Source organism: Macaca fascicularis, chromosome 15 (assembly GCF_037993035.2).
Source record: "Macaca fascicularis isolate 582-1 chromosome 15, T2T-MFA8v1.1".
NCBI classification, from domain to species: domain Eukaryota; kingdom Metazoa; phylum Chordata; class Mammalia; order Primates; family Cercopithecidae; genus Macaca; species Macaca fascicularis.
In genome coordinates, this window is record NC_088389.1 from 16,302,501 (window position 1) to 16,330,335 (window position 27,835).

Consider the following 27,835-nt stretch of genomic DNA (forward strand, 5'->3'; position numbering starts at 1 on the left):
TGTGTTGGGGAAGATGTCAATCAGATGTGAACACAAGTAGCAGAATTACACCTGTGATTTGGTACTATGATACGTTAACTTGAAAAAAATCACATGATTTATAAATTTGGGAAAGGAGAGGAGACTCCTTTAGAGGAGGTTACAGCCTGCAAGGTGGTCATCCCACAGGCTGGGAAGCGGGCCTCCAGCCAAGACCAGAGACAGATAGGAGGAGAGGTTGGGGTAGGAGCTTGATGCTGAATGGGTTGGCCAAACATACATATTCAGCAGATTGTAGGAGGGGCTATGAATATTCATGAAGGTAGTTCAACACATGCATATCGAACAAACATGCATGTACCATTCGACCCATGTTTACTTTGGGGTGGAGACTTGACATTTAAATATATTATAATTAGGCTCTATTCGTCAAAAGGACTTTTCAGAAAATGAGGGCATGCAAGTGCACAATCGCTGTAAACTGGCCAGAGCCAGTCCATGGTCTTATCTGGAGAAAGTTGCTGAGATCAGCCTTTTGTCCAATGAAAGCTGTAGTTACGGCTGGTGGAACAGGTGGTCAGTCCCTCAGCCTCTGGGAGCTGGGCGAATTGTAATTGTTTTAATATTGCTTATCTCCAGGCCATCTAGAGCTTGTTTAGCTGCTAGAGAAAAAGAAAAGCTTGTGGCAAGTGTGGAGTGTGTGACTTAACCCTCACCTGCCATGGCCCGAGGTCCTGTTTATAATTTGACACTGTATTGCCATAAAGAGTCTGTTCTGCCAGTCTTATGATTTCTATTTTAACGTGAATGCTGGTCAGTTGTTTCTAAACTGTAAGACGGAGGGGCCTCATGAGGCGTGTCTGACCCCCCATCTCATCATGGCCGGGAACTGTTTTTAAGGTTTTTCTGGGGTTCCTTAGCCAAGAGGGGCTCCATTCAGTCGGTGAAGGGCTGATTTCATTTTTAGTCGACAGAGGAAAGGTACAGAGAGCTCCAAAAGCACGAGGAGGAGCCAGGAAGAGCCCCCATCATGGAGGCGCTAGGCTTGGAGGAGGAGATGCTGCCCATAAGGGGTGTGGGTGGGAGGTGGAAAGACAGCGCAGGGCCTAAGGCAAGAAAAATAACTCAAGTTTAATGAAGGCCAGAGAAGCTGCAGCTGAGAGAAGGAGGGAGCAGGCAAGAGGGGGACAGAGAGACACCCTAACACATAAGCTTCCTAGACCGGAGAAGGAGCAGTGCATTATCTGATCAGCAGCAGAAGTGCAGGTTCCAAGTTGCTTTATTTTTATTTGACTTTATTATTTTTTTGAGACAGTCTTGCTCTGCTGCCCAGGCTGGAGTGCACCACAACCGGCTAGTGTTTGTATTTTTAGTAGAGATGGGGCTTCACCATGTTGGCAAGGCCAGCCTCGAACTTCTGGCCTCAAGTGATCCGCCCGCCTCGGTCTCTGGAGGCACTTATATTATTCCCATTATGTTGATGTGAAAATTGAGGTTAAGTAACTTCTCCAGGTCACACAGGGAAGTCAGGAGTCAAATCCCAAGCTCAACTCCATAGCCCATCTGGTAACCATTATGCAATAAACACAGAATTAACAGTGCCTGTTCTCCTAGGAAGAGACTTTTCTGGTAACAGCTAACTCCCAGAACCAGTTCTTTTTTTTCCCCCTGATAGCCCATTTTATTTTGCTCAGCACAGTCTTTCATCCTACTTTAGGGTATCACATGGACAAAATATGGAACGCTTCACCAATCTGCGTGTCATTGGTTCCAATTTTAGTATTCCTACTGCCTAACCCAGCACCCAGACAGAATGACCAACACTTCACAACCCCGCCTGGGAAAGCCAGCCAATCGGCAACCGTCTTACTCCAGGAACCCCGCCTCCAGGGCCAGAGACGACCAATCCCTAAACATCCCGGCTAGCAGACGCTTACTAGCCCCGGAAGCCCGGCCTCCCCAAGCTCAGTCCCGAGGCCGTGTCTGATCCGCCGCGTGACCGGTGTCGGGTGGCGGCCTTTTCCTTGCTCACAGTGTCTCGGCCTAGAGTGTCGTTTCCGCGTTGGTTGAGGGGAGCGCCGGCGGCGGGGCAGAAGGCGCCCTGGCGGCAGCTCCGGGTGGAGTCCCACCCTTGCCGCAGCGCCGGGCGTTCCCCGGGCATTTTGGCTTCTGTGGAACACCAAGAAGTTGTCCTTGGCCGGGCGCGGTGGTTCACACCTATAATGCCAGCACTTTGGGAGGCCGAGGCAGGCGGATGACTTTAGGTCATGAGTTCGAGACCAGCCTGGCAAACATGGTGAAACCCCATCTCTACTAAAAATACAAAAATTAGCCTGTAGTCCCAGCTACTCCGGAGGCTAAGGAAGGAGGATCGCTTGAACCCGGGAGGTAGAGGTTGCAGTGAGCCGAGATCACACCACTGCCCTATAGCCTGGGTGAGACTCCGTCTCAAAAAAAGAAAAAGAAAAAAAAAAAGTTGGTCTTGTGGGAAGCCGCTGCTGGGACAGGGACAGACAGCTCCAGGGGCGGCTAATTCAGGACCTTTAACCCATCCCTTCTTTTTTTGTCGTTTTTTTCTTAGAAACAGAGAAGGTAGTGGATCCCCATACCATTACCCACTAGATCCAGGGATTCTATATCCATAGGGAGGGGCACACGTGCTTCAGAGAGAATAGGTAGGAATTTGCCCCACCCGTTTTTATTTTTTGAGACAGGGTCTCTGTTGCGCAGGCTGGAGTGCTGTGGTGCAATCATGGCTCACTGCAGCCTTGATCTCCCGGGCTCAAGCGAGCCTCCCAAGTAGTTGGGGTTACAGGCATGTGCCACCATGACTGGCTAATTTTTCTTTTACTTTTTTTTTTTTTTTTTTGAGACAGTCTCGCTCTGCCGCCCAGGCTGGAGTGCAGTGGCACGATCTCGGCTCACTGCAAGCTCCTCCTCCTAGGTTCACGCCATTCTCCTGCCTCAGCCTCCCAAGTAGCTGGGACTATGGGCGCCTGCCACAACGCCCGGCTAATTTTCTGTATTTTTAGTAGAGACAGGGTTTCACCGTGTTAGCCAGGATGGTCTCGATCTCCAGACCTCGTGATCCTCCCGCCTCGGCCTCCCAAAGTGCTAGGATTACAGGCGTGAGCCACTGCGCCTGGCTCTTTTACTTTTTTTGTAGAGATGAGGTCTCACTATGTTGTCCAGGCTGGCCGTGAACTCCTGGGCTTACGCAATCTGCTCTCCTTGGCCTCTCAAAGTGTGGGATTACAGACATGAGCCACCGTGCCCAGCCTGTTTTTTCTTTTTCTAGTAGCCATTCTAATAGGTATGAGGTAGTATTTCATTGTGGTTTTGACTTGCGTTTCCCTAATGATTAGTGAAGTTGAGCATCTTTTTGTGTGTTTATTTGCCATTTGTATAATTTATTTAGAGAAATGGCTATTCAAATCCTTTGCCCATTTTTTTCTGGTTTTGATTTCATTTATTTATTTATTTATTTTGGAGACGGAGTCTGGCTCTGTCGCCCAGGCTGGAGTGCAGTGGCCGGATCTCAGCTCACTGCAAGCTCCGCCTCCCGGGTTTACGCCATTCTCCTGCCTCAGCCTCCCAAGTAGCTGGGACTACAGGCGCCCGCCACCTTGCCCGGCTAGTTTTTTGTATTTTTTAGTAGAGACGGGGTTTCACCGTGTTAGCCAGGATGGTCTTGATCTCCTGACCTCGTGATCCACCCGTCTCGGCCTCCCAAAGTGCTGGGATTACAGGCTTGAGCCACCGCGCCCGGCGATTTCATTTATTTTTAAATAGATTCGGGGTCTTGCTGTGTTGCTTGGGCTGGTCTCAAACTCCTGGGCTCAAACCATCCTGCCCCCTCAGCCTCCCGAGTAGTTAGGACTACAGGTGCACGCCACCATGCCCAACTTCTGCCCATTTTTAAGTCAGATTGTTTTTTGTTGTTGAGTATAGGAGTTCTTGGATCTGGATATTAGCCCCTTATCAGATATGTGATTTGCAAACAGTTTTTCATACTCTGAGACTGCCTTTTTCACCATGCAGATTGTGTCCTTTGATTGTAGTTTTAAATTTTGAAGTAGAACAATTTACCTATTCTTGTTTTGTCTGTGCTTTTGGTGTCATCTGAGCACGCGATTTTAATGATAAACAGAGCAAGCACTATCTGAGCACTTCCCCTTCATAAAGAGGCAGCGCTCCCACCAGGAGGAGACTCAAATCCTGCTCCACACCATTCAACCCAGTTGTAAGAGGGACCACAAGTGTTGACAGCATCCTTCTACATAGTCTGCCACGGACACTCCCCACCAGCCAACAGTGTCATCTTCTCAAAGGATGCTGGAGGTCATATTTTTTGTAGAGACGGGGTTTCACCATGTTGGCCAGGCTGGTCTTGAGCTCCTGACCTCAGGTGATCCGCCCACCTCAACCTCCCAGAGTGCTGGAATTACAGGCATGAGCCACTACACCCGGCCAGCAGTAGCTGCTTTTACAAGCTTCTTGGCAACAGTTGGTGCCACTTTGTACTCCAAGGAGCGTTAACTCAGATCACTGTCTCTGTAGTTTGGGTTTCTTCCCAACCTTTAGCAATGGAATACATCAATTTCATTCTAGAATGTATTCTTTAGTGCTTGGTCTGGAAAAATGTGCTTGGCTTATGGACTAGGTTACTGTGCTTCATTTGAAATTGATGGAAATATTTGATTGAAATAACTGAAATAACTAAAATATTTCAGTGTGTTCATCCACTCTTTGACAATGTTCTTTTATAACAGGTAATGCACAGGGGACTAGGCAGGTATAACTCACTGGCCCAGGAAAATCCAATTTTTATTGTACCACTTTATTTCCATTCTTTTTCTTCTTTTTTGTTGCTTGTGTAAAATCATCCTTCACGAGTCATTTGTTCCAGCCTATACAGACTCACACTCTGTATTCACACTGGAATCCCACTGTCTGCTTATACCGAGAATGTTTTCTTTCTTTTTTGCAATGGAGTCTCGCTCTGTTCCCCAGGCTGGAGTGTAATGGCACAGTCTTGGTTCACTGCAACCTCTGCCTCCCGGGGTCAAGTGATTCTCCTGCGTCAGCTTCCCAAGTAGCTGGGATTACAGGTGTCCACCACCATGCCCAGCTAATATTTTTTTGTATTTTTAGTAGAGACGGGGTTTCACCATGTTGGCCAGGCTGGTTTTGAACTCCTGACCTCAAGTGATCCACCCTCCTCGGCCTCCCAAAGTGCTGGGATTAACAGGCCTGAGCCACCGCACCCAGCTGATAATGTTTTTCTGATAGTGGAGGGCTCTGTAGTCAGACGGCTGTGTTTAAATCTAGTCTTTGCCATGTACTAACTGGAGGGCCCTAGCCAAGTTGCTTTGTCTCTGTGTGGTTTTGCTTCCCCATATGTAAGTAGGGCTGATAATGGCACCTAACTTGTAGAGTTGTTGAGAAGATTCAGCAAGTCACATATAAAGCACTCAGTGCCTGGCACATAATAAGTGCCATGTATTATTTATTTATTTAGAGACAGGGTCTTGCTGTTGTCCCAGCTGGAGTGCAGTGGCACAATCACAACTCACTGCAGCCTTGAACTCCTGGGCTCAGGTGATCCTCCCACCTCAGCCTCCTGAGTAACTGGGACTACAGGCACATGCCACCATGTCAGGGTCATTTTTTAATTTTTTGTAGAGACAGGATTTCACCATGTTGTCCAGGCTGGTCTCAAACTCCCGGGCTCAAGTGATTCGCCCTCCTCAGCCTCCCAAAGTGTTGGGATTACAGGTATGAGCCACTGTGCCTGGCCTTAATATATAACCACAGTCAGAATGATTGCATTAATACTTTTTTTTTTTTTTATTCAGTGAAGCGCTTTTAAGCCCGTGGCTCATTTGAAATTGAGGATATAAGACAACAATAATAACCATCCCTTCCCCCTGGCCAGTCACTATCCTGACTTCGGTATTTGTTATTTCCACATGTGTTTTCACACATTTACAACATATGTATCCACAAGCAATATATGGTGCTTTTTATGAGGTTCTGAAGTGCTGTGGTTTGCCATGGTTACTACGGGACTGAATGAAGGAGGATGAACGCAGAAATGAAAACTTAAAAGAAACTGTTTTAAAGAAGTGGTCGGGGGAAGAAGAAGGCTCCCTGCTAGTGAGCAAAAGCAGCAGCTCTGAGCTTCTACAGCCCTTCGTATTTACGGGGTAGAAAGAGCAGGGAGGAGGAGGTAATGACTGGTCAGCTGCTTAATTGATCACAGGTTCACATTATTGCTAACAGGCTTCAGATGCACCTAATCACAAGAAAACTGTGCTTAGGGCATGACTGCCCTCTGCATTCCTTCTGGGTGGCAGACGCAGTTTGTCAGTTTGCCAACATTCTGCATTTATGAGAACAGTTTGCTGTTTACTCATATAGGCTCCAGGATACTGAGTTCATCACGACCCTCACTCTATTTCAGCCTGCAACATTGAAGCTTTATATAAATGCACCATCCTGTCTGTATCCTCCCATGCTGTGCTCTTTTCACTCACTGTCAAGTGTCTGAGATCTATTCATGTGGATATATGCAACTGTGTGTCATGCATTTTTAACTGCCTTAAACTCACCACTGGGTGAATATACAGTTTATCTGTTCTCTTGTTGATGAGCATTGGGCTTTTTTAAATTTATGAGACTATTTATTCTTTCCTCCCCAGGCTTGGCTTGGACTCATCATCACCATCATCATCATCAATGGCTGAGCCCTCACTGTTTCCTGGGAGCTGGGCTCAGCTTCCCGCCTCCACGGGCAGTACAGGAGGGAACAGAGTCACCTGTCAGGATCATGTGGAAAGAGGCCAAGGGTGGATTTAACCCAGGTGTGCTGATGCTAAAGTCTGTGCGCCTAACCACTCTGGCCTTCTGCTTCCTCAGGAACAAATGCCTGGTGTCATTCCGAGGCGGGTGTACAGGCCCCTGGCAGTCTCTGCTGAGCCCCAGAGCCTGGACCAGGGCCTCCAGAAAGGCACAGTGCCTGGCTGCAGCTCACAGGCGTGGCTTTAGAATGGCTCAGTTGGTGCTTTGGGTTGTTTTGGAGCTCCCTGCTCCTCCAACGATATTTAACACCATTGGAGACTTTTTAGCCTGTGGGTTCCATCTCTGCTGGTAACAGAAGGACCAGGGCTTTGGCCCAGAACCTAAAGGACCACACTCATTTGCTCTTGGGTGGCAGTGAAGGGGTGGAATGGACAGAGGTGACGAAAGCTGGGACAGAAGACTTCAGAAACAACCAGGGAGATACTAGAAAACCACTCCCATGAGCTTGGAGGGACAGATGATCCCAGGAAGCAGCAAACAGTGCTGCTTTTGCTTTAATGTAAATTTGGCTTAGAACAATTTAGAATTTTTAAAATTCCAATCTTGGATCTCGTTCCAAAACCTGTTTGCTGGTGAACTAACTAATGATAAAGATAATGGGGGCCCCAGTGGCTCACACCTGTAATCCCAGCAGTTTGGGAGGCTGAGGCAGGCCAATCGTTTGAGCCTAGGAGTTCAAGACCAGCCTGGGCAACACAATAAGACTCTGTCTCTCCAGAAAAATACAAAAATTAGCTGGGCATGGTGGCACGTGCCTGTGGTTCTGTGGTTTCAGTTACTCGAGAGGCTGAGGTGGGAGGATCACCTGAGCTCGGGAGGTCAAGGCTGCAATGAGCCGTGATTGGGCTACTGCACTCCAGCCTGGGCAAGGGAGTGAGACCCAGTCTCAAAACAACAACAAGACAATGGGTGTCAGGGGAGTGAGCTTTCTGAATTTCTGCATCTCTCTGAGCCTCAGCTTCCTCGTCTGTAGAATGGGAGAGGATCTGCCTAACAGGCAAGTATGTGACGGGCCTGGCATGGTCAGTCAATGGTTGTTACCTCCGTATGAGACATGTCTCACCAGACTATAGCAGGCTATGGTGGTGCAAATTCCACCCACTGCCGTCGAGTTGGTAGCTTTCTCAGTGCCGTAAAGGAGATCAGGATCAGAACGAGAATGATGGGGAAAAAGAGGTAGAGACAGAAGTCCCTACAAAGGGTCTCACTCCCCTGCGCCCAGCATTCTAGCGAGTTTCCTGTGTGGCCTCAACCCTCACCTAGGGTCCATCTGAGAGCTGGGCCCACCTCATCACAGTCTTCTCAGGTCATGAGCAGGTTCCAAGACAAGCAGGACACGCACCAGCTTCCATCCTGGAGAGAAGTTCACTGTACACGTAGGGTGGGCGGTGCAGCAGCAGGAGCAGAGGAGAGGCGTAATGCTGGTGCAGTGACCTCACTGCGTGCCCTAAATACACAGGCGCCACATGATTGGAGAGGGAGCATCTGCAAAGATGGAGCCCCGCAGTGTCTGCATTAGAAAAGCATTCTAAGGCTGAGGCGGGCAGATCACCTGAGGTCAGGAGTTCAAGACCAGCCTGACCAACATGGCAAAACCCCATGTCTACTAAAAATACAAAAATTAGCTGGACATGGTGGTGGGTGCCTGTAATTCCAACAAGGAAGGAAGGAAGGAAGGGAGGGAAGGAGGGAGGGAGGGAGGGAGGGAAGGAGGGAGGCAGGCATTCTAGATAAGGAGAAACGCGACGGAAGAATGGCCTCATCTCTAGGCAGCGTCCTGTTGCAGCTAGAGGCCCAAGACAAGTTCCATGGCTAGTCCCCAATGCGAGGCAGCTACAGATTTAATGCAAGCCATGGGGACCTGACTTGACCATGCCACAGCTCGGGGTGGCCGCCTCCTCTGTGACGAACCACTGTAAAAGCTTTCTCCTTCTGTTGCCCAAAGGAAAGCCAGACTACAGGCCCCTGGACACCGGGAAGGGGTGCTGATTTCTTTATTTATTAGACTCAAGTGCTTTAGTACAGAATGGTACAGAGATGATATATGTTTGTGCTTCAATACTTTCAAACACTGAGATTCTGATAATTTTAGGGTAAACAAGTTTCAAGACAGACTAGCTTTTTTAAAATATCCTTTTGATAAATTATTTTCATATAAATAACAGAGAGAGGGAAACCAACATCTTTGACAAACAAGGTCCTGAAGCATGAGCACTGTTTGGCCCGAGGGAGGGGACAGAACAAGCAGCGGGAGTACGACACCCGGAGCAGGTGCCTGCGGTTCTGTCCTAAGGAAATCAGGTCGTATAAGTTGGGAGGGAGACGGGGAGAGATCTGACGACTAATCTCAGTGCAAGGGGAGATTTCAAAGCCTTGAGAAGAGAACACCACAATGCAGCGAGCGGAGAGGGCGGGGGGCAGGCTCTGAAAGGGAGGTGGAGGCGGCGCCGAGCTCGTGTACAGCACTTTGCGAGGACATCACTAGACGAGTAATACACACATGGCTTGCAGGAGGTCAAGGGCGGCGAGGGGGCTGGGCAGGGGACATTTTTGTGACTTCCACTGTTATATTTCACAACAGCAGCAGGACAAATGGTGTGCTCACCACTGGAGAATGAGAGCTGCTGAGCCTTGAGGATGGCGAGACAGCCTTTCCTGCATTTGCTGCTTTAGTTTCTGCTTTAGAGCTAAGTTTTATACAGAGAATAAAATGACCATCTTCTCTTACAAACACGATGACGTATGACCCCACACGACACAAAATAAGGTATTATGAAGTATCTGAAACTGAGGATAATCTGACTGAAGATTCTTGCCGAGAGGGTACAGGGTCTGTGTGAATCCAATGGGCCAAGAACCTTCTCCACAGCCCCAGCCCTCTGTTCAGGCACCTCCAGAACCCATCTGTTCTGGTCCATTCCTGACCCTTGAACGAAGGCTGACTAGGGAAAATGAGCTGTTGGGGTGATGCCTGGGGACAGAAGGGCCTGGGCCACAGGCTCCGGACTGTTTTTCCAAAGAGATGGAGGCTCCCAGCGGGAGTTTGCTTCTCACCTGTCGGGGCACTGTGACTTAGACTGGAGGACTTCCCTCAGGATCCCCGCACTGTGGACACAGGCCGGGGAGGAGGCAGTTACGGGCTGTGGAGGAAGACGCTGGCCTGGCTTCGTGCAGACACCCCAGCCTCCACCCACAGCCACACCACTGGGGGCCTGAGACACTGGGAAAGGCAAAGAGGTCTGTTCCACCTCGGACCTCCTGAGATGTCCCGATTGTCACCTCCCAGGTTATTTGGATGAGAGCAGGCCCTGAGGGGTAGAGACTGGAATGAAGATAACAGATTAGTCCTCAGTGTGAAATACTCCAAGAACACAGACATCTCTATGATTCTCAACGAGGACAGGAACAACCCCAAACAAGGTTTTAAAAACACCCAAATTTCTACCGTTCCATACCCAAGCAATGTGCACATGTCACCCAGGGTTATGTACAAGGTCACAAATCTTAAATAACGGGGAGGAGGCGTCCATTCATCCTAACAGTCCAGAAACTTCTCCTGCTGCACACCAACTGCACATGAACTTCTCCTTTCCGGATACATATGTAAGATACTCTTTTAAAAAAACACAATGCATTATTTTCTTTTGTTTCAAACAAGAAGAGGGCATCACTGAACACGAGAACGCAGCGGCAACAGTGCCGGCCAGGGCGTGCAGGGCTGGGGAGGCAACGGACGCAAAGAACTGAGGCGGGCGGTGGTGGGACGCTGTGGACCGCTGTGGGATGGGGCGTGTTTGGAGGGGCGACTTATTTTTTTAACTGCTTATTTCTTCATCTGTTTTATTCAGTTTCTTCAGCGTGTCCAGCAGTTTCTGTGGGGTGAGGATGTGCGTGGATCCTGGAGGAGGCAGAGAAGACAGTGAGCTTGCCAGTTCTGGTTTCTAACACTTTTCCTTTCCTGCGCCTCTCGACTGCCAGATCTGCACCCACCCCCCTCCCCCACCCTCGTCTGGGTCTAGTGGAAGCAGGGAGGGGAGCGGGGGTTGGGGTTGGGGTCCCGTTGCAATAGGCCTGGGAGATATTCGGGGGCTGTGGATAAACAAAACACATCCTCTGGCTCAGGCAGGGTCCCAGGCTGCACCAAGGAACGAGCCGCCTCGCCATCAGGGTGCAGAGCCATCTGCAGGTGATGGGCAGCTGCATTTCTAATTCACTCTTAAACTCCAAGTGAAGCCGGGAGAGAAATTCCAAACATGGCAAGGGGGAAAGGTTGAAAATGGGGCCAGAGTTGGTAAGGGGACCATGTGTGGAAAGCATGGTGCCTGGGAGAGGATGCTGACAGGCAAAGCCCCCTGGGAGAATCCACTGACCTCTGGGAGCCAGCCAGTTGGTACTGCCCTGGTGGGTGGGACCTCAGGTGTGAGAGGGAAAGGGCCAGGGGACCTGAGGCCTTACCTTGCAGAGACCGCGTATTGTAAGAGATTAGAAATGCTTGCAAAAATTTAAGCTAATGGAATTAGATATACTTCTACTGCAAAAATAAAAATAAAAATAAATGAAAGTCTTTTTCATAAGGAGAGAGAGAGAGATCTAGTAAGTGCAGTAAAAAAAGATGCATGGGTCGTGTGGTTTGGACATGGACTTAAACAGAAGAGAGGTGACCGGGGTGGTGTGTGGGTGAGCATGAGGCCCGCACGCATGCAGCAGTGCGCTTCAAAGAAAGGTCCTGGTGGGAGAGAAGAACGGAACAAAAGAGACCCGTACTTGAAAATGTGCCTCCCTGGAGACGTGGCAAAGGAATGGGCCTTCATGGGAGCAGGGGAGCAGAAACCACTGGATGCCAGATTTCCACCTCAAGGGCAGGCAAAAGAAGGCTTTGGCTGGCTCATTGGGCATGACTCCAATACCAGGGTCCCTATGCATTTGACCACTGACTACTCGCTCAGCTGACCCAAGACTGCTGGAACTGCAGCCCTTCCTGGTCACTCCAGACTAGCAGAAACTTGGAAAGCCCTCTCTGTTCTTCCAACATCCCTTTCTCTGCAGTTCAGGCCCCAGCTGCCCACTCCTGGCTGAGCAAGGAACTTGTCCTCAGATGGACGCCCTGTGCCTGCGGCCTGCAGGGGCCCTGTGCTGGAAAGCTGACTCATTATTCTGCAGACCCGAGGCTCTTTCAGCAAATGTGATGCAGGTTTCAGGAGTGTGTCCCTGGGCTTCTTTATAGCACTCCTTTCCCCTGAAGTCCACTCATTTCTGTGACCTTACCACTCCTCCTGCTTGTCCTAAAAGAGGCCAAAGGCTGATGTACAAATGAGGAGAAAGGACGCACATTACAAGGCTTGCCCCAGACTCTGAAGAGTGAACCATTGCCAGGATGGGGGGCCTCCAAATTGCAACTCCATGTAGCCCACGTGTCCAAATGCTGAAAGACGGCCTGTCCTGCAGAGTGTGGGGATTCGCTTGGGAGCTTCCTCGTTAAAGGCAACAGCAAGGAGCGCATGTGCCAGAGAAAACGTCCCCGAGGCCCTCCTTAGCCATCCAAATGACTCCAGGAAATAACAGGGCAGACTCATCTTAGAGGCTGCATCTGAAGGAGTTCCTCTGATCAGATGCTGATTCCCAAGTCCTCCCTGTCTCTGCTGATATGTCAATCTGGGATGTGGGGGAGACCAGACAGAGGTTAGGGAATTCATGCACTAGAAGTCTCTCATATTATCTAATCACTGACCATTCACTGCTCCCAGTCTTGACTGAAGAACAATTCTAGGACTGAGTACTGGAGACAATCAGTGAAGCCTCGGCAACAGGCATGGGCCTAGGACTTCACCTGTGTAGTTTCCTTAAGGGAACCAGACTAGCTGGTGTAAATGCTGACCATCAGAAAGCCAGTTCTTCACACTCAATCGTCCGTATTGTTTTAATAAATTGGTCAAGCTTCTCACCACTATAAACACTGCAAATTAAGCTGAGTGAGTCCATAATCCACATTTTACACACGTTCTCATTTTGAATCCACAGATGACTGACCATATTGGTTTTCCAGAATAGAGCAGCAAGTGGGCTCTATTGCTTTGAGGGTCCTATTTAGTCCCTATAACTGGAAGATTATGAAATGTAAACAGTGGTCTCTAAAAACTAAATTGACGCCCATCCACATGACTGTGTACATGTTTTCAAAGCTGTGGGCCAGACACAGCAAGCTCTGATGGGACAAAATCCTTCTTTCTATGCGGACAGAATCTGAAAACCGAAAGTGTTCTTGCAGGCTAGCTGGTCCAATCATTCTTGAGTTTGGCTGAAGCAGACCTACTGACTCAGAATATGCAGGGTGGCGCCAGAAAACGTGTACGTTTAAGAGCAGCCCAGGTGAGTATGATCATCAGCCAGGTTTGGAAAACTGGGATCCGGCCCTCCCCTCTCGTCCGACACATGGGACACATGAAGGCCAGAGCAGTCAGGTGCTTGCTCAGGGTGGTGGCAGAGACAGGAGAAGCAGTGCCTCCAGACTCTTGATTCTCAGGACCCCTGGGAGGGGAGGGGAGGGGAGGGGATGGGCAGGTGGATGCTTAAATAGCAGCCAGGAAATAGGTGGGCCTGAATTCAGATTCAAATCTGAGTCCCAAAGAAAAATGAAACGTACCTGATCCCAATGTGGAATGAAGCAAAATAATCAATATAAAAACCCTCAAACTTTCTCCCAGGTGGCCCCCATGTACTACAAAGATCTGATCCAGTCTTCAGCTCTCCCTCATTTGCTTCTGACAATCTCTTGGGTACTCCCCAGTGAAGAGTACTTTTATCATAAACCAACCAGAGCAGAGAGGTGAAAATCTAATCAAAAGATTTCATTTCTTAGACAACGTGGAGGGATTGGTGAGGATTTAGCGAGAGTTGTTGGTTAACCCTGACCTCGGGGGAGCCAGCCTCAGCTACAGGAGGGAGAGGAGCCGGGAAGAGAGGGTGTGGCCCCATCGCCCATGCACGGTGTCTGCTAGGAACCTCTCATTTGCTGCAGGAAAACTCATCCTCTCTTAAAAGATATGTTGGGCCAGGCGCAGTGGCTCATGCCTGTAATCCCAGCAACTGGTAGGCCAAGGCTGGAGGATAACTTGAGCTCAGGAGTTCAAGACCAGCCTGGGGCAACATGGTGAAAACCAGCCTCTACCAAAAATACAAAAAAATTAGCCGGGCGTGGTGGCGCATGCCTGTGGTCCCAGCTACTAGGTAGGCTGAGGTGGAAGGATCGCTTGAATCCAGGAGGTCCAGGCTGCAGTGAGCTGAAATCATGCCACTGCACTCCAGCCTGGGTAACAGAGTGAAACCCTGACTCAAAAGAAAGAAAAAAGACACAAAAGATATGCTGTCACAATACTGGTCTTTAGGACACTCAGGTTTTCTGACGGTCTGCACTGTCCTGCACTTTGGTCACCTGGCCGATCACAACAGAAGAGGGCAAGTCAGACCTTAATCTGCTTTCTGACCTCACTGGTATTAGGGCTCTGTGCCTTGCTTAACTGAATGCTCTAAAACCCAACACCACTCAGCAAATGATTTCAGAAGCCAGGGATATACGGAGTCTGTTTACTTTCTCTTTGTTTTGATGGCAGCTGAGACCTCCTGTGCTGATCAAATATAACGCAAAGGAAAATAGTCTGCAAAGGAGAAGCTTGTTCTGAAGCAGGGAAGCCCAGAACTCATCCTAGCAGGAGCTTTTGCAGTTTGAGCCTGTGATTCTTTCAGATGCCGCAAGTGGTCTGGTATTGCTGCAGACTCGACTGAACATTTGTCTTTCTAGAAGTCTTAAAATACATACTGCAGCAAATCCATCCACCTACCTGCAGTCTGCACACAGAACCAGATGTCTCTGATTTACAACCTATCAAGGTACTTCTAAGGAATGATTTTTTTTTTTTTTTTTTAAAGAATGGCTTTTATTCACCCCATTCTGGCCTTGCTTTATAGGGAGGGCCAGCCCAGGCAGGATGGGAGCTATAGCCCAGGGCTATAACCAGGTCCACTTTCTGCTTTCCCACCTACTTTCAGTTCCTTAGCACACTGCTGCCCTGACGTTCATGTCAAGGAAGGGAGAGAGGAGGAGATAAGCAGCGTAGCCTGTTCCTACCTTTAGGAGGAAGCATCATTTTCCTTACCTACACAAGCAGCTGCTGATGCCACCTAGCCAAGGTTCTGATGGGCCATTCCCCTGAGGCTCACCAGAGAGTAAGAGAGTGGGCAGGACTGCATGGTTTGAGGCACAAATCGTAATCACTGAATGTACAGAATGTCAGAGGTCCTGCATGCCTGGGGGCACTGCGATCCAGCTTCCCTCTGCTCCTATGCTATGGCCGAGAGAGCGAGGGTATCTTCCTACAGCCATACAGGTGCCCATGGAGGAGCTGGGGTAGAGGCCAGTCCTCCTGGCTCTGAGTCCAGGTCTCTCTCCACTGCTCACAGGGGACTCAAGCTCTGTGACTCACTGGGCCACATCTCAGCTCAGGTGAAGGGGCTTTTCAAGGGTCCATTGTCAATAATATACACAAAGTCAGGTACACAAAATATGGCCTCATGACAGAATGTATAACAAGCTAAAGAGTCACCAATGTGATGATGGAAGCCTGCCATTTAAACACACAGGAGGTTCCCATAATCTCTGAAGGATGGAAAGAGAGGAGGGAATGAGGACAATTTTGAAGATCAAAATTTGGATAGTCGGCCGTGCGCGGTGACTCATGCCTATAATCCCAGCACTTTGGGAGGCTGAGGCAGGCAGATCACCTGAGGTTGGGAATTCGAGACCAGCCTGACCAACATGGAGAAACCCCGTCTCTACTAAAAATACAAAAAAAAATTAGCCGGGGGTGGTGGCACATGCCTGCAATCCCAGCTACTCAGGAGGCTAAGGCAGGAGAATCGGTTGAAACCAGGAGGTGGAGGTTGTGGTGAGCCGAGATGGCGCCATTGCACTCTAGCCTGGGCCACGAGAGCGAAACTCCATCTCAAAATAATAATAATAATAATAATAATAATAAATAAAATAAAATTTGGATAGTCTACTAAGCAGACAACAGGTTCTGGGTAACAAGCTTGGTGGGAGACAGAATACACTCTCTAAAACCACACAGAGCATTAATAATAGGTTTATGCTGGGCACAGCAGTGTGGGCCTATGGTCCCAGCTACTCGGGAGGTGGAGACAGGAGGATCTCTTGAGGCCAGGAGTTTGAGGCTGCAGTGTGTTGTGATCACACCTGTGAAGAGCCACTGCACTCCAGCATGGGCAACACAGCAAGACCCCATCTTTAAAAAAAAAAAAAAAAAGAATACATTTCTACTGAAAGGCTCTCGGACCTTACCAAGGGACTTCAGTGGGAGAGAGAGGGGTATGACTACTCAACTCTTGAAAAGATCCACAGAATTAAAAGTAATTACTAAAAGAGCAAATGACTGTTAAGTGCTGTTTCCTGCAGAGGAACATGAAACAAAAGCTCTTCCCACTAACGATTGGAGCTCCCCAAGGAGACGGCGGCTTGTGACCCAACTACTCCTTATCACTTATTCCTTGAGAAGTGCCTGTCCTAGGAAAAAGGTATTCACACCATCTGTCCAGCTGCCACTGACCTGGGTCTATTCTGTGTTCCCTGCCAAGCTTCCCTCATGACCAGCCATCTCCACCACCACCTGCCTTCCTGGACAAGGTGTTCCCCAAATGTCCACTGGCCTCGCTCTCAGACCCCCACACCCAGCAAAATCAGGACACTTTAAATTCCTTGTGGGGGCCACAAATTCATCCCAGACAAGCAGGCTTGGGCACTGTGCCTCAGGCATCCCCCAGAATTCCAGCTCCCTCTCTGACAACTGTTCACAGCAGTCATTATCATTTTTGGTTTCCACCCAGCGGCCTGCAGGCGTCTGACTGAGCAGTGTGGAACCCAAGGCATGAGTGAGCCAGCAGGTCGGAGCCCGGAGGGTTCATGGCAGGGCTGTGAGGGCAGCACTGGACACATTTTCAATCGGTGTTGAGAACTGCAAGCATTTTCTTGTTGAAACAAAATCAAATAAATAATAAACTAAAAAGGAAGAAATAAAGAAAAAGAGTGACGGAATAATCAAAGAAAGCCCTTCAGAGTGGAAGAGTTTCTTTTCTGTAATAAGCTGCTTTTACTTTGTTTCTTTGGCTCTCACTCCATTGTTGGAGCCTGATCCTCAAAAGATACCCTAGAGGACTCCCTGAAGTCGGGGTGTCTCAGGTCCATGAGAAATTTGGTGGGAGTGAGAATGTGAGTAGAACCTGTGGGAGAACAGAGGCCAGCTGACTGCTTGAACAAAGGTACGTCACAGGAACATGCCAACTTAGGCCTACATTTTATGCAGTCAATGAGGTATGAGAAAGCCAGACACACACATGCGTGCATGCACACACACACACAAGTGCACACACACAAGCGCGCACACACACAAGCGCACACACACACACAAGCGCGCACACACACACGGCAGCAAGGCGGCTGGCATGCACAAAGCAGGGGAGGCAACACAGCGGACGTCAGCTGTCTGTGCGAGGCCCCTCCATGAATCTTCATGGGCAACTTCATACCCCCAGGTTCCCACCTCCCAATATATGGAACCTCAAGTCAGGTCTAAAGATGAAGGGGAAGATTTACACCCAAAGCCTGGCTGTGACAGCTTCTGTCCAGAAAAGCTGTGTTTGAGCTCCAGAATTACTCCCTACATTCATGCAACACATATGCAAGCAGGGAGCAGAGGGCTTTCTCACCGGGGCTACACAACGGGAGGGAGAAACAGTTATGTGGAGAGCTGGTGACCTGACACGGGAAGCTGGAGGGCTGTGGCGGGGAGGTACAGTCTCCCCACCGGATTGTGCTCTCAGAGACGCGGCTGACAGCCCCAGATCCATCTTGAAAAACCCAGGAACAGCCATGTGGACTGGTCCACGGAGTCTGCTCACTTGGATACCTTGCGGGGGTGCTGTGACTTGCTCACCCCAAATTGGAGGTATAAAACCGCCACTTGTTATTGAGATAATGACTGTGCCTGGGATTAAGACCAGTGGTGGGCACCTGTGGCAGAAGGTCAGCGATGCCTCCCAGCTGGGGCAGCTCCGGGCCTCTCCCTGTAGCAGTTCATGTGTAAGTGGCCTGAGAAGCCATCCTTGGCCCTGGAGAGTATAATTCCCCACCGGGTGCAGAGCACACCCCTTTCCAAATGGAGGCCAAGAGCCTTGGCCTCTTCCTGCTCAGCATGAGCCTGTTTCCACTGAGAACAGAGCCCAGCCAGGGTAGTGAACATGACAGCTTCTTGCCAGTGTTGAGAGGGCCCCCCAGGCTGGTGGGTTCCCTCCATTTTGTTAAGGGCAAAACAGGACAAAAAGGGAGGCATCTGGAGAAAGCAAGACTTTTCTTAGCTCATTCATCTTCTTCCAGCCCTAAACATCATAGAAGCCCCCAAAGGCAAGAGAAGGGAGAAAAAGCTCCTGCTGCGTTGTCAGCTCCTACGAGTCGCTTCCTCTCTTTTGGAAAACGAACAGGAAATACGAGAAAGGGCATGGCAGAGCTAGAAAGTGGTTGGAGGTGGCTGGGGTAGCCCTGAGCAGAGTCCAATGGTCAGGCAGTAGTTTCCGGCAGCACCTGCTCACAGCTGTCTGTCCATCTCCACCTGACAAGTGAAGAGGGCAGCGATTGACTGCCATTCACTGCCCATTTCTGCCTGGGTATGAGGCCAATGCCAGGAAACTGACAGACCTCATCTTGGGCCTAGTTCCATGCTGTGAGTATTACTGATCCCATTTTGTTGAGTAAAAAAATGGTTGGAGAGCTCCAGCCACTTGCTCAAGGTCCCCTACTTGCAGTTTGCAGAGCAGGAACCTGAGCCTGAGTCTGCCAGACCCTGCGATCAGGCACTTCTTACCTCATGAGGCTGCCTTCCACTGAGAGACGCGGCAGGGCAGACCAAGGAGGGAACCCTTGGCCCCCAGCTTCTGCTGTCCACAGAGACTAAGTTTTGTGGGTCAAGGGAGTCTATGACAGAATGCGACACCAAAGCGTGGAATGGAGTTGAGGTGCGATGCGGCGGCGCCTTCCGCTGGAAGCGTGGCCACTCACCTATCAGCACCTCCCACTTTCCGTTGGCCTGGGTCACCTCGTAGGCGCAGCGCATCTCATTCAGGCTCACGCCCCCAAGGATGAAAATGATGAGGCGGGGGCCACTGCGGTACTCGCCTGGGGCCTTGTTCTTATGCCAGTGCCCATAGCGGGCGCTGAGAGAGAGAGAGAGAGAGAGAGAGAGAGAGAGGGAGGAAGGGAGGGAGAGTGAGAGTGAGAGACAGAAAGAGAGAGAGAGAGAGTGCACGTATATCAGTCAGTTTATCTGCACTCACGGCATCTAGTGCTTCATACCCCAGTGGTTTGTTTACATATTAGGTCTGTACACTTGTGCCCCAAACAGAGTAGACGCTTAGTGAGTGTTGGCTGAATTTCACTGCAATGCAATTTTCAAGTGGTCTGGTTCCCAGGAGAAGAGTCACTATGAACGCCTGTGCTGCTGTGACCTTGTCACTCTTAGAAACATGCAGGCGACAGACAGGATCAGTTCAGCTCTGACATTTTGCTGGGTCAAGTTCAGTAGCATCCCCCTGCTACAGGCTCATGCAGACGTCTACCCCAAGTCGTGCATGCCTCTGAGCTTGCCTGGGACACTCTGCTGTCAGTGCGCAGTGATGACAGTCTAAGAGCCGCCTTCAGGCTGGCACACAGATCCCCTGAAAACATGTACTGAGTGAGGGCCTCCCCAGTACCACATCCCAAGGAGACACAGGCCTTGACCAAAAGAAGGTCGTCCTTGAATGGGGAGGTAGGGAGAAGGAAGTGAGCCCAAATCCTGGTCTGATGAAGAGCTCGGTGCTATAGGGCCAAGCACAGGGAAGCCCTGGAACCCTGTCCGGGCACCACTGGGGAGGCTTCTCCATCCCTGAGCTGCCTTCTGGAAATCGCGGTGAAGCCAGGCAAGAAGAGTACTTCAGTGGTGGGGCTGCTCCCAGAGGGGCCTCCCTCTGTCCCTGGGTTTCCTTCAATAGCCTTTACCTTTGACTGAGAAATAGGAACAAATGGGTTGTTCCCAGGTTAAGAAAATGAGAAAAATGAGATGAAAGGAGCAAGTCCTTTCTGGCCACTGCAATGCATCACCTTTCTTCCTGACTCATGACAGCCTTACAGTCACTTTCCAAACCAGGAAGAAGCCTGGGGCACCGTTTGGGCCAACAGAGAATCTCACGGTCACTTTTGTTCCTTGTGCAATCATTTGACATCGTGTTCTCATCACCCAGCCTGATTGTGGCGCTACTGGGGATTTTATATTTTATGCCATGTTTGGCAATTTTCGTTTTGCCTCTGCTGCCATGAGAAGGGCTGCACAATAACACAGAGGCCGCCACAGGCCTCTGGCCCAGCTGAGGCCAAAAGTGAACACAGAGAGAGGAGACGCAAGAGAGAAGACAGGCGGGGAAAGCAGGAGAGGAGGGACAGAGACGTGTACATCCTGGGGTGCCAGGAGTGGCACAGCTGCAGTGCCAGGGTTGCCCTCTCAAGCTGATAACTCTACCATCCCGAGTGCGTGCTCAGCCCTCACTGTTCTCAGGAGCCACTGTGTGCAGAGACCACGTGTGGTACCCACTCGTCAGTTGGGGGACATGTGGGCTGCTCCACACTTGGACCGCAGAAGTAAAGCTGTGAACGCTGATGCGCTGCAATTTTAAACATGGTGGTGAGGCAAGATTGGAGAAGGTAACACTTGATTAAAGACCAAAGGAGATAAGCGGCAAGCCATGCAGACATATCTTTTGTTTGTCTGTTTGAGACGGAGTCTTGTTCTGTCACCCAGACTGGAGTGCAGTGATGCAATCTTGGCTCACTGCAACCTCCGCCTCTCGGGTTTAAGCAATTCTCCTACCTCAGCCTCCTGAGTAGCTGGGACTACAGGCGTGAGTCACCATGCCCAGCTAATTTTTGTATTTTTAGTAGAGATGGGGCTTCACCATGTTAGCCAGGCTGGTCTCAAATACCTGACCTCAAGTGATTCAACCGCCTTGGCCTCCCAAAGTTCTGGGATTACAGGTGTGAGCTACCGTGCCCAACCCATGCAGATATATCTGGGGACAGATAATTTCAGGCAGAGGGAAAAGCAAGTGCAGTGGTCCTGGGGCAGACGTGGGCCTGACTGTTCGAGAAGTGCGAGGAAGCTGGCACGGCTGATGCGGAGTAAGGGAGGGAGGTGTGAGCGATGAATCAGAGAGGAACAGGATGCTGGAGGGGGAAGGGCCGTGGGGCCACTGTGCGGACCTGGCCCACGCTGCAGCTGTGGGGAGCAGCAGCGAGAGGGTTCTGGCAGATCACATAGCCACACAGTGGGACTGCTGCAGAGCTGACATCCAACCAGAGCTGGCCCCGCTCTGTCCTTGCTCAGGGATTTTCACCTACCTGACGGCAGTCGTACTGAAGGAGGCAGAGGATCGGGTAGAGATATAAGGGTAGTGCTTGGTGTCAAGTTTGTCCTCAATAGTGTCCTAGAAGGAAAAGAGACAGATATTAGCTTGCCATCTGTCTGAAAAGTGCTGACGGGAACCAAGGCCAGATGATCTGGAGAACATGTCACTTGGCAAAGCCATGGCCAGGTTTGCAGCAACCAGAGCTCCCTTCCCTGCGGCCAGAGGTGCCTAGCACAGGGCTCGGTTAGACCAGATGCTTTGTAACTGTCTGGACGCTGAGATAGCCTGCTTTTTAAGAGAAGTTTTTTCTTGCTTCTCTTCCAGTTTATTCACTTTCATAATCTATGTGAGGTTTTATAAATGATGCATTCTGTCCAATAAATTCCTGATACTTGCCATCAGCCTTGTAGAAACCAGGCACAAGCAGTCTCTCCTGCACAAAGGAGTCTCACCCACTCCGTTTTCCAAGTGTCTAATTATCTGGTGGGTGGACTCTCACCATCTACCTCCTGCTGCCTAGAAATCCACACTCTTCCTTACAGCTCCCACATGAAGCCTACACATGTCTCTTTAGGGGATTGGAGAGGAGGGGGAGCAAAAGGGAGCAGAGAACAAAGGAGGGAATGAGACAGAGGGGTTGGCTATCCCAACAAGCAAAGAGATATAATAGGTTTCTAGATATTTCATGTTCACCCATCCTTTTAATTTGTGGATTTTAAAAATGGGAGCTGACTCACTCTATATATTTAAAATACATTTATATTAATGTACAATTCAATAGGAACACCTGGGCTGCCAGGAATTAACTAAGGGATCCCGAGAAAAACTCCTTCATTCTCTAGACCCTAGTTTTGTTCACCAATCAAGTTGGAAAGATCTAGTGGTGCGGGATTCTATGCAGGGTCTCTTCCCGCTACAAGGAGAGAAGGGAGTAACCCCACAGAGCTATGGTGGTGGCCACCACCTTATACACCTGGCAGCCCAACATGTCTCTTTAGCAGAGACAACAACTGCAAAAACACCTGCTGCACTAGAGGCTCTGTGCAGATGACACAGCAGCTGAGGGGACAGGACCAACAAACGAAAAGGCGACCCGAGGCACCGAGTGGCACATGTGCACTAAGAAGTCCAGGGGAGGCCTCCGTGTGCTGAGTGCTCAGACAGATGGGGCAGCAGATGGAAATGGTGAGATTCAAGAGGGGCTTTGATGGAAAGCAGGATCTGGGAAGGGAAGTGGAAGGGTGAGAACATGCCAGGCAAGGGGCTGCTTTGGCCAGAGGAGCAGAGTCTGATTTGCTGTGTGTGGAGGCTCAGGTAGGGAACAACAGGAGGAGGGCAGGGCAGGGCAGGGCAGGGCAGGCAGGGCTGCACTGGGGAGGTGTGCTGAGCCACCTGTGTGGAGATATGATGTCACTCATCTGACCTTTGAGAGGCACCTGGGCCCCTCTGGATGTGGCACCCTAGAGGGGTCTCTCTGTTATAGGAGCTGAGTCCTCCAAGACATAACGACAAATAGATCTGGGGCTGTGCTTAACAGTCTATCAGCTCTTCATAAACCCGCAGGGCAAGGGGCGCCACGAGGGCTGAAGGAGGCCTGGATGGGAATCCTCAAGTGGAGGCAGCACCCGTGAAGTCAGTGGCACCTCGCAGCAGGTGAAGCTGGAAGCATCCAGGCCGACTATCCAAGGGCCCTGGGCCTGGTTCTTCCTCCCCACGCCCCAGCACTGACCTCCATGATGTCCTTGATAATAGGAGTCCACCGTGAGAGCTGGTAGGTCTGCTCGCTGATGCGCTCCTTCCGCTCCGGCTTGCTCCGGCGACGCAGCGTGGACTGCATGCACACACACACCAGGTGAGAACCTGAGTCAGGGCCACTTGGGCCCTAGGTGACCTCTGCTACTCTCTAGAAATTCTCTGAAGGACCCCAGAGGCAGCAATGGCAAAGAGTAATGGGGGGCATGGTTTTCCTTGGAATAGCCCAAAATGTGCCCTTTTGGGAACCTGGAGCAAACTTGTTCTTTAAAGTAATAAAAAGGCCGGGTGTGGTGGCTCACACCTGTAATCCCAGCACTTTGGGAGGCTGAGGTGGGCGGATCACCTGAGGTCAGGAGTTCAAGACCAGCCTGGCCAACACGGCGAAACCCTGTCTATACTAAAAATACAAAAATTAGCCAGGCATGGTGGTGTGCACCTGTAATCCCAGCTACTCAGGAGGCCAAAGCAGGAGAATTGTTTGAACCTGGGAGGCAGAAGTTGCAGTGAGCCAAGATCTCATCACTGTACTCTAGCCTGGGCGACAGAGTAAGACTCTCTCTCAAAAAAAAAAAAAGTCATAAAAAATGGCAAACATAGGTCAAGTATGTAAGTGCCATTAGAAAAAAAAAACAACAACAAACTCCAGGCAGTTGAAAAAGTAGTTTGCTGCGTGTTAGAGGAGGGCATACTACTTGGAGCATGCCGTACTGGATTTCGGCAGCACGGCTGTACTGAATGAATGCATGTCTCCATTCTCATTTTGATCCCTCTTGTGAGCAAGGGTTTAAAAATGCCAAACTGCTGCTAGTTACAGGGCTATGGTCTGGCGGCACTGGAACAGTTTTGTCTATAAGATTCCAGAGGGAGAATATTTGCAACCCTAGCTTTGTTAGTGCTGTGCCTATAGAAGACAAGCACACAGTGGGGCTGCGACATACGAGGCTCATGGCAGAGTCCTCTGCAAGGGTCCTGGAGGCTTCACCCCACCTCTTCTAGAGCACATCACATGGTCCAGGCCTCCCAGATAACCTGCCCTAACTTGGCTCTGAACCAACCCAGTGCAGTAGACTCAAAGGTGGCCAAACTGCTAGCTCTAAGCATCATATTCTCATCTTCACAGGGGACGCTGAGGCTAAGCTGTCCAAAGGTGAGGCCAGACGGACCCTGAGACAAGACAGATAAAACGGCGGGGACCCTGTTATGGTTTGGTTCCAAGACAGCTCAGCTTTCACGTCTGTGAATGACTCACTGCTGTTCAGGTCTAGTTCTTGGCTTTGTGCCTCTAGTTTATATATAGCTTTACACCTTTATCCTCTGATTCCGTGTCTCTCTCTCTCTTGACGTACGAGTGTGTATCAGAGGACGCTGTACGTCAGTCAGAGAGCAGAAGCAGACAGATCTGCCAGCTCCCCTCCCGCCTCCCTGCAGAACCTGAGCTGGCCTCTTACATCGGTGACGATGGGCACACCGAGGTGAGCCATGTTGGTGATGATCTCACTGTCCTCTGGGGGAATCTGGGCGTGCTGGATCAGTTTGTTCAGGTTTTCCTCTGTGATGCCTGAGGGCACAAGACACCCGATCACCACACACAGCCCCCATGCACCCAATGGGACAGGCTGGATGGTGGCCCTTCTCCCCTCAGCGTTAGTGGACATTGCTCCTCTAACTCATCAGCTTCACCGTCGGTGAGGACAACATGAGGATCCCGATTCCCCTCCAGCCACTCTGCCTGAGTGAGGACCATCAGCAGCTGCTCCTCACAGTCTGTGTTTCCATCTGCCCCCTGGCTTCTCAGCAACCCCTGCCCACCCGCACCCTGAATCAAGTCAAACTGGACGAGAGTTTTATTATCTATCTTTTGTACAATGGACATTCCTGGGCAACTGTGATTGAACTGGGTAAAAGTCAGTTTTTAAAGGCAGAGATTACCAATGTGATGCAAGTTAAAAATACCTGGTGGGCAGAGCTCTGGTAAACCGGCCACGAGGCCAAGCAGCTTTCCTTCCCTCCCCAGCCCTGTCGTCTTCCATCTACTCCACACCATTTATTAACTTTACAATGACCGGGGAACATTCAGCCTCTAGCTGCAATGATCTGACTACACTGTATTTCCCCAAACAAGAAGGGCCCCCGGGATCTTCTTTCCCTTCCCCAGTCCATATCTTTTAAATGACTTCTCTACTTTGTTTCCTCTTTCTCAGCTGTCTCAGTTTCCCCAAGACAGGGCCTGTGCCTTTCTCTGGTCCCACAGCCCTACCATTCTTCAAAAAGATGTAGAGAAGGATGATGCGGATTTTGTCGTAAGTGCTGACATTGGCGTCCAGCAGAATGGGGACGATGGCTCGCATAGGGTCCTTGATCTTCTCTCCCTCCGCATCTGTGCCCATGGCCAGGTCCTATGGAAAACATATCTCGTTGGCCCCATCTCTCTGGTGACAGTGTGGAGGGATGGTAGCTCTTAGGAAATTCAGGATCCACAAATGTCTAGAACTGCCAGCTTGGTTGGGGAAGGTCTTAAAACAGGTGCTTCTATTCTCATCATGCACTGTAGTTAGCAGGAGTGTGATCAGCACTGTCTCCCACAGCATCAGTGAGGGTGGATAAAAGCCCTGAGTGCCACTTGCCCGACAGAAACCACAATGATTTCCCATCTTGTTTTAAAGTAGGCTGTTCACTGTAGGTGAGTGCCAGCGTACTTGTGCCAGCTTCTCAGATAAAGATTCAATCCTGGCTGGGGGTGGTAGCTCATGCCTGTAATCTCAGCACTTTGGAAGGCTGAGGTGGGAGGATCTTTTGAGCCCAGGAGTTTTGAGACCAGCCTGGGCAACACAGTGGAGACCTCATCTCTACCAAAAATAAAAAAAATTAGCCAGGCATGGTGGCGCATGCCTGTAGTCCCAGCTACTCAGGAGGCTGAGGCAGGAGGATTGCTTGAGCCCAGGAGTTCAAGGCTGCAGTGAGCTATGATTGCACCACTGTACTCTAGCCCGGGTGACAGAGCAAGACCCTGGCTCATAAAAAAAAAAAAAAAAGAAAAAAAAAGACTAAATCTTGGTAGGCCCTCTAGAGGTACAAGGCCCTGTGAGGGAGCAGGGCTTAAAGGGATGTGCTTCCCCCCCCCATGAAAAGTGCTGGGATTTTAGGATGCCTCCGCATGGGCAGATTCTTTCCACTCTGCTTCCCCTCTCATTGAAGCACATGCTTTTTGAGTTTGAACTGCTCCAGGGTTTTAACCTGTTTTTAATCTTTCTACCATGTTCCATGTGTGAGAAAGGGAAAAAAAAGAGCCCCCAAACCGGCAAATCCAAACCCCAGGAGATGAAGGGAAAGATAAGAGCTGAAAAAACTAGAAATGAAAGAGTGAAGTGAACACAAGCTTCTGACCCTACTTCATGATGCAGGTGAGACTCAGAGCCAGAGAAGGCAGCACGCTGGTCTCAGCCAACCAGGACTCAGCTGCAGCTTCCTTTGTGGCTCTCAGGAGGTTGCCTGAAGGCTCTCCTTTTTTCTCTCAAGACCCCAAGAGTCCATACAAATTCTGATCTCGAGTTCATAGTCTGTCTCCAGTCTGTGTCCCAGGAAGGCAGGACACCTCTCACAGGCCCCTTCACCTTTCAGTCCTACCACCAGCCTCAACAGACATTTGACTAGCAGGGCATGATTTTAATAATGCAACTACTTCAACCATACTTTTGATCACGTCTGAAAATTTGTAAACTTCCAAAATTAATCCCAAATTGCATTTTTACTGATTTAGGTATGACCTATTTTCTAGATGGTCAGGTTCTATTTGAGAGGACACCTTGTGTTTGCTATAATCCCCTGTAAAATTGATGGATTTTAGCAGGGCTGCTTCCCCTTATAAAATATTCAATGATACAGGACAGGGCTTACAATCCTAAGCTGAGCCTGTCACATCAAACCAGAGGATTGAAATCTTAGCTTCACACTGAGATCCTGAATTTTTTTCTTCCATGAAAAGAGGCCAAGCTGAGGCTTCGGAATCTTATTATTATTTTTGAGACGGAGTCTCGTTCTGTTGCCCAGGCTGGAGTGCAGTGGCGCAATTTCTGCTCACTGCAACCTCCACCTCCTGGTTCAAGCAATTCTCCTGCCTCAGCCCCCCAAGTCGGTGGGATTATAGGCACTCATTACCACGCCCGACTAATTTTTGTATTTTTAGTAGAGATGGGGTTTCACTGTGTTACCCAAGCTGGTCTTGAACTACTGACCTTCTGATCCACCCCTCTCAGCCTCCCAAAGTGCTGGGATTACAGGCGTGAGCCACCGCGCCCAGCCGGCTTCAGAATCTTTTAACTTTCTTCGCTTAGAAGTTGAACGATGGTTTTATAATGTGCAACACTTAAAGAATTAGGATGAATCTAAGCCAGGATTAGTGACTCCACAAGACAACCTTGAAAAATGTCAGCACTGATTTCCCTTTTGCAGATTAGAAAAACGAAACACAAAGAAACAGATACATCAAATAATCAGTGACAGAGACAGAACTCAAATCCCAAATTCTCAATTTACAATCCTAGCAAATTTCTGACTGCTACTGCTCTACCCTCTGTCAGGCTCAAGGTCTCCAAAGCTGGCCTGGCCATGGCAAGGGTAGAATACATTCAGAATATAAAATTCTGCCAGCCCTGTCAACGTAGGGCTCAGAACCCCACACATCTTTCTTCAGTCATTCCAGGGAAAATAGAGCCTTTCAAAATAGGCATGCAAAATCCAAACG

General features: G+C 49.8%; 2 protein-coding genes across 3 annotated transcripts in view; one reads left to right on the forward strand and one right to left on the reverse strand.

The window, feature by feature from the left end:
- Window positions 1–7,590, forward strand: part of PTRH1 (peptidyl-tRNA hydrolase 1 homolog) — a 22,319-nt gene extending 14,729 nt beyond the window's left edge. Inside the window, exon 3 of the mRNA XM_065530983.2 lies at window positions 6,684–7,590. Coding sequence (XP_065387055.1) covers window positions 6,684–7,135 — 452 coding nt within the window. The 3' untranslated portion in view covers window positions 7,136–7,590. The remainder of the gene's footprint in view (window positions 1–6,683) is intronic.
- A 1,231-nt stretch (window positions 7,591–8,821) lies between these two features.
- STXBP1 (syntaxin binding protein 1) overlaps window positions 8,822–27,835 on the reverse strand; it is an 80,346-nt gene continuing 61,332 nt past the window's right edge. Inside the window, exons 14-20 of one of the 2 annotated variants that reach the window (XM_005582166.4) lie at window positions 25,352–25,490; window positions 24,543–24,652; window positions 23,069–23,170; window positions 21,332–21,417; window positions 18,962–19,116; window positions 17,005–17,130; window positions 8,822–10,741 (exon numbers count right to left, since the gene is read on the reverse strand). In XM_005582166.4, the coding sequence (XP_005582223.1) occupies window positions 17,021–17,130; window positions 18,962–19,116; window positions 21,332–21,417; window positions 23,069–23,170; window positions 24,543–24,652; window positions 25,352–25,490 (702 nt within the window). In that variant the 3' untranslated portion in view covers window positions 8,822–10,741; window positions 17,005–17,020. The remainder of the gene's footprint in view (window positions 10,742–17,004; window positions 17,131–18,961; window positions 19,117–21,331; window positions 21,418–23,068; window positions 23,171–24,542; window positions 24,653–25,351; window positions 25,491–27,835) is intronic. The other variant, XM_005582167.4, reaches the window with a different exon arrangement.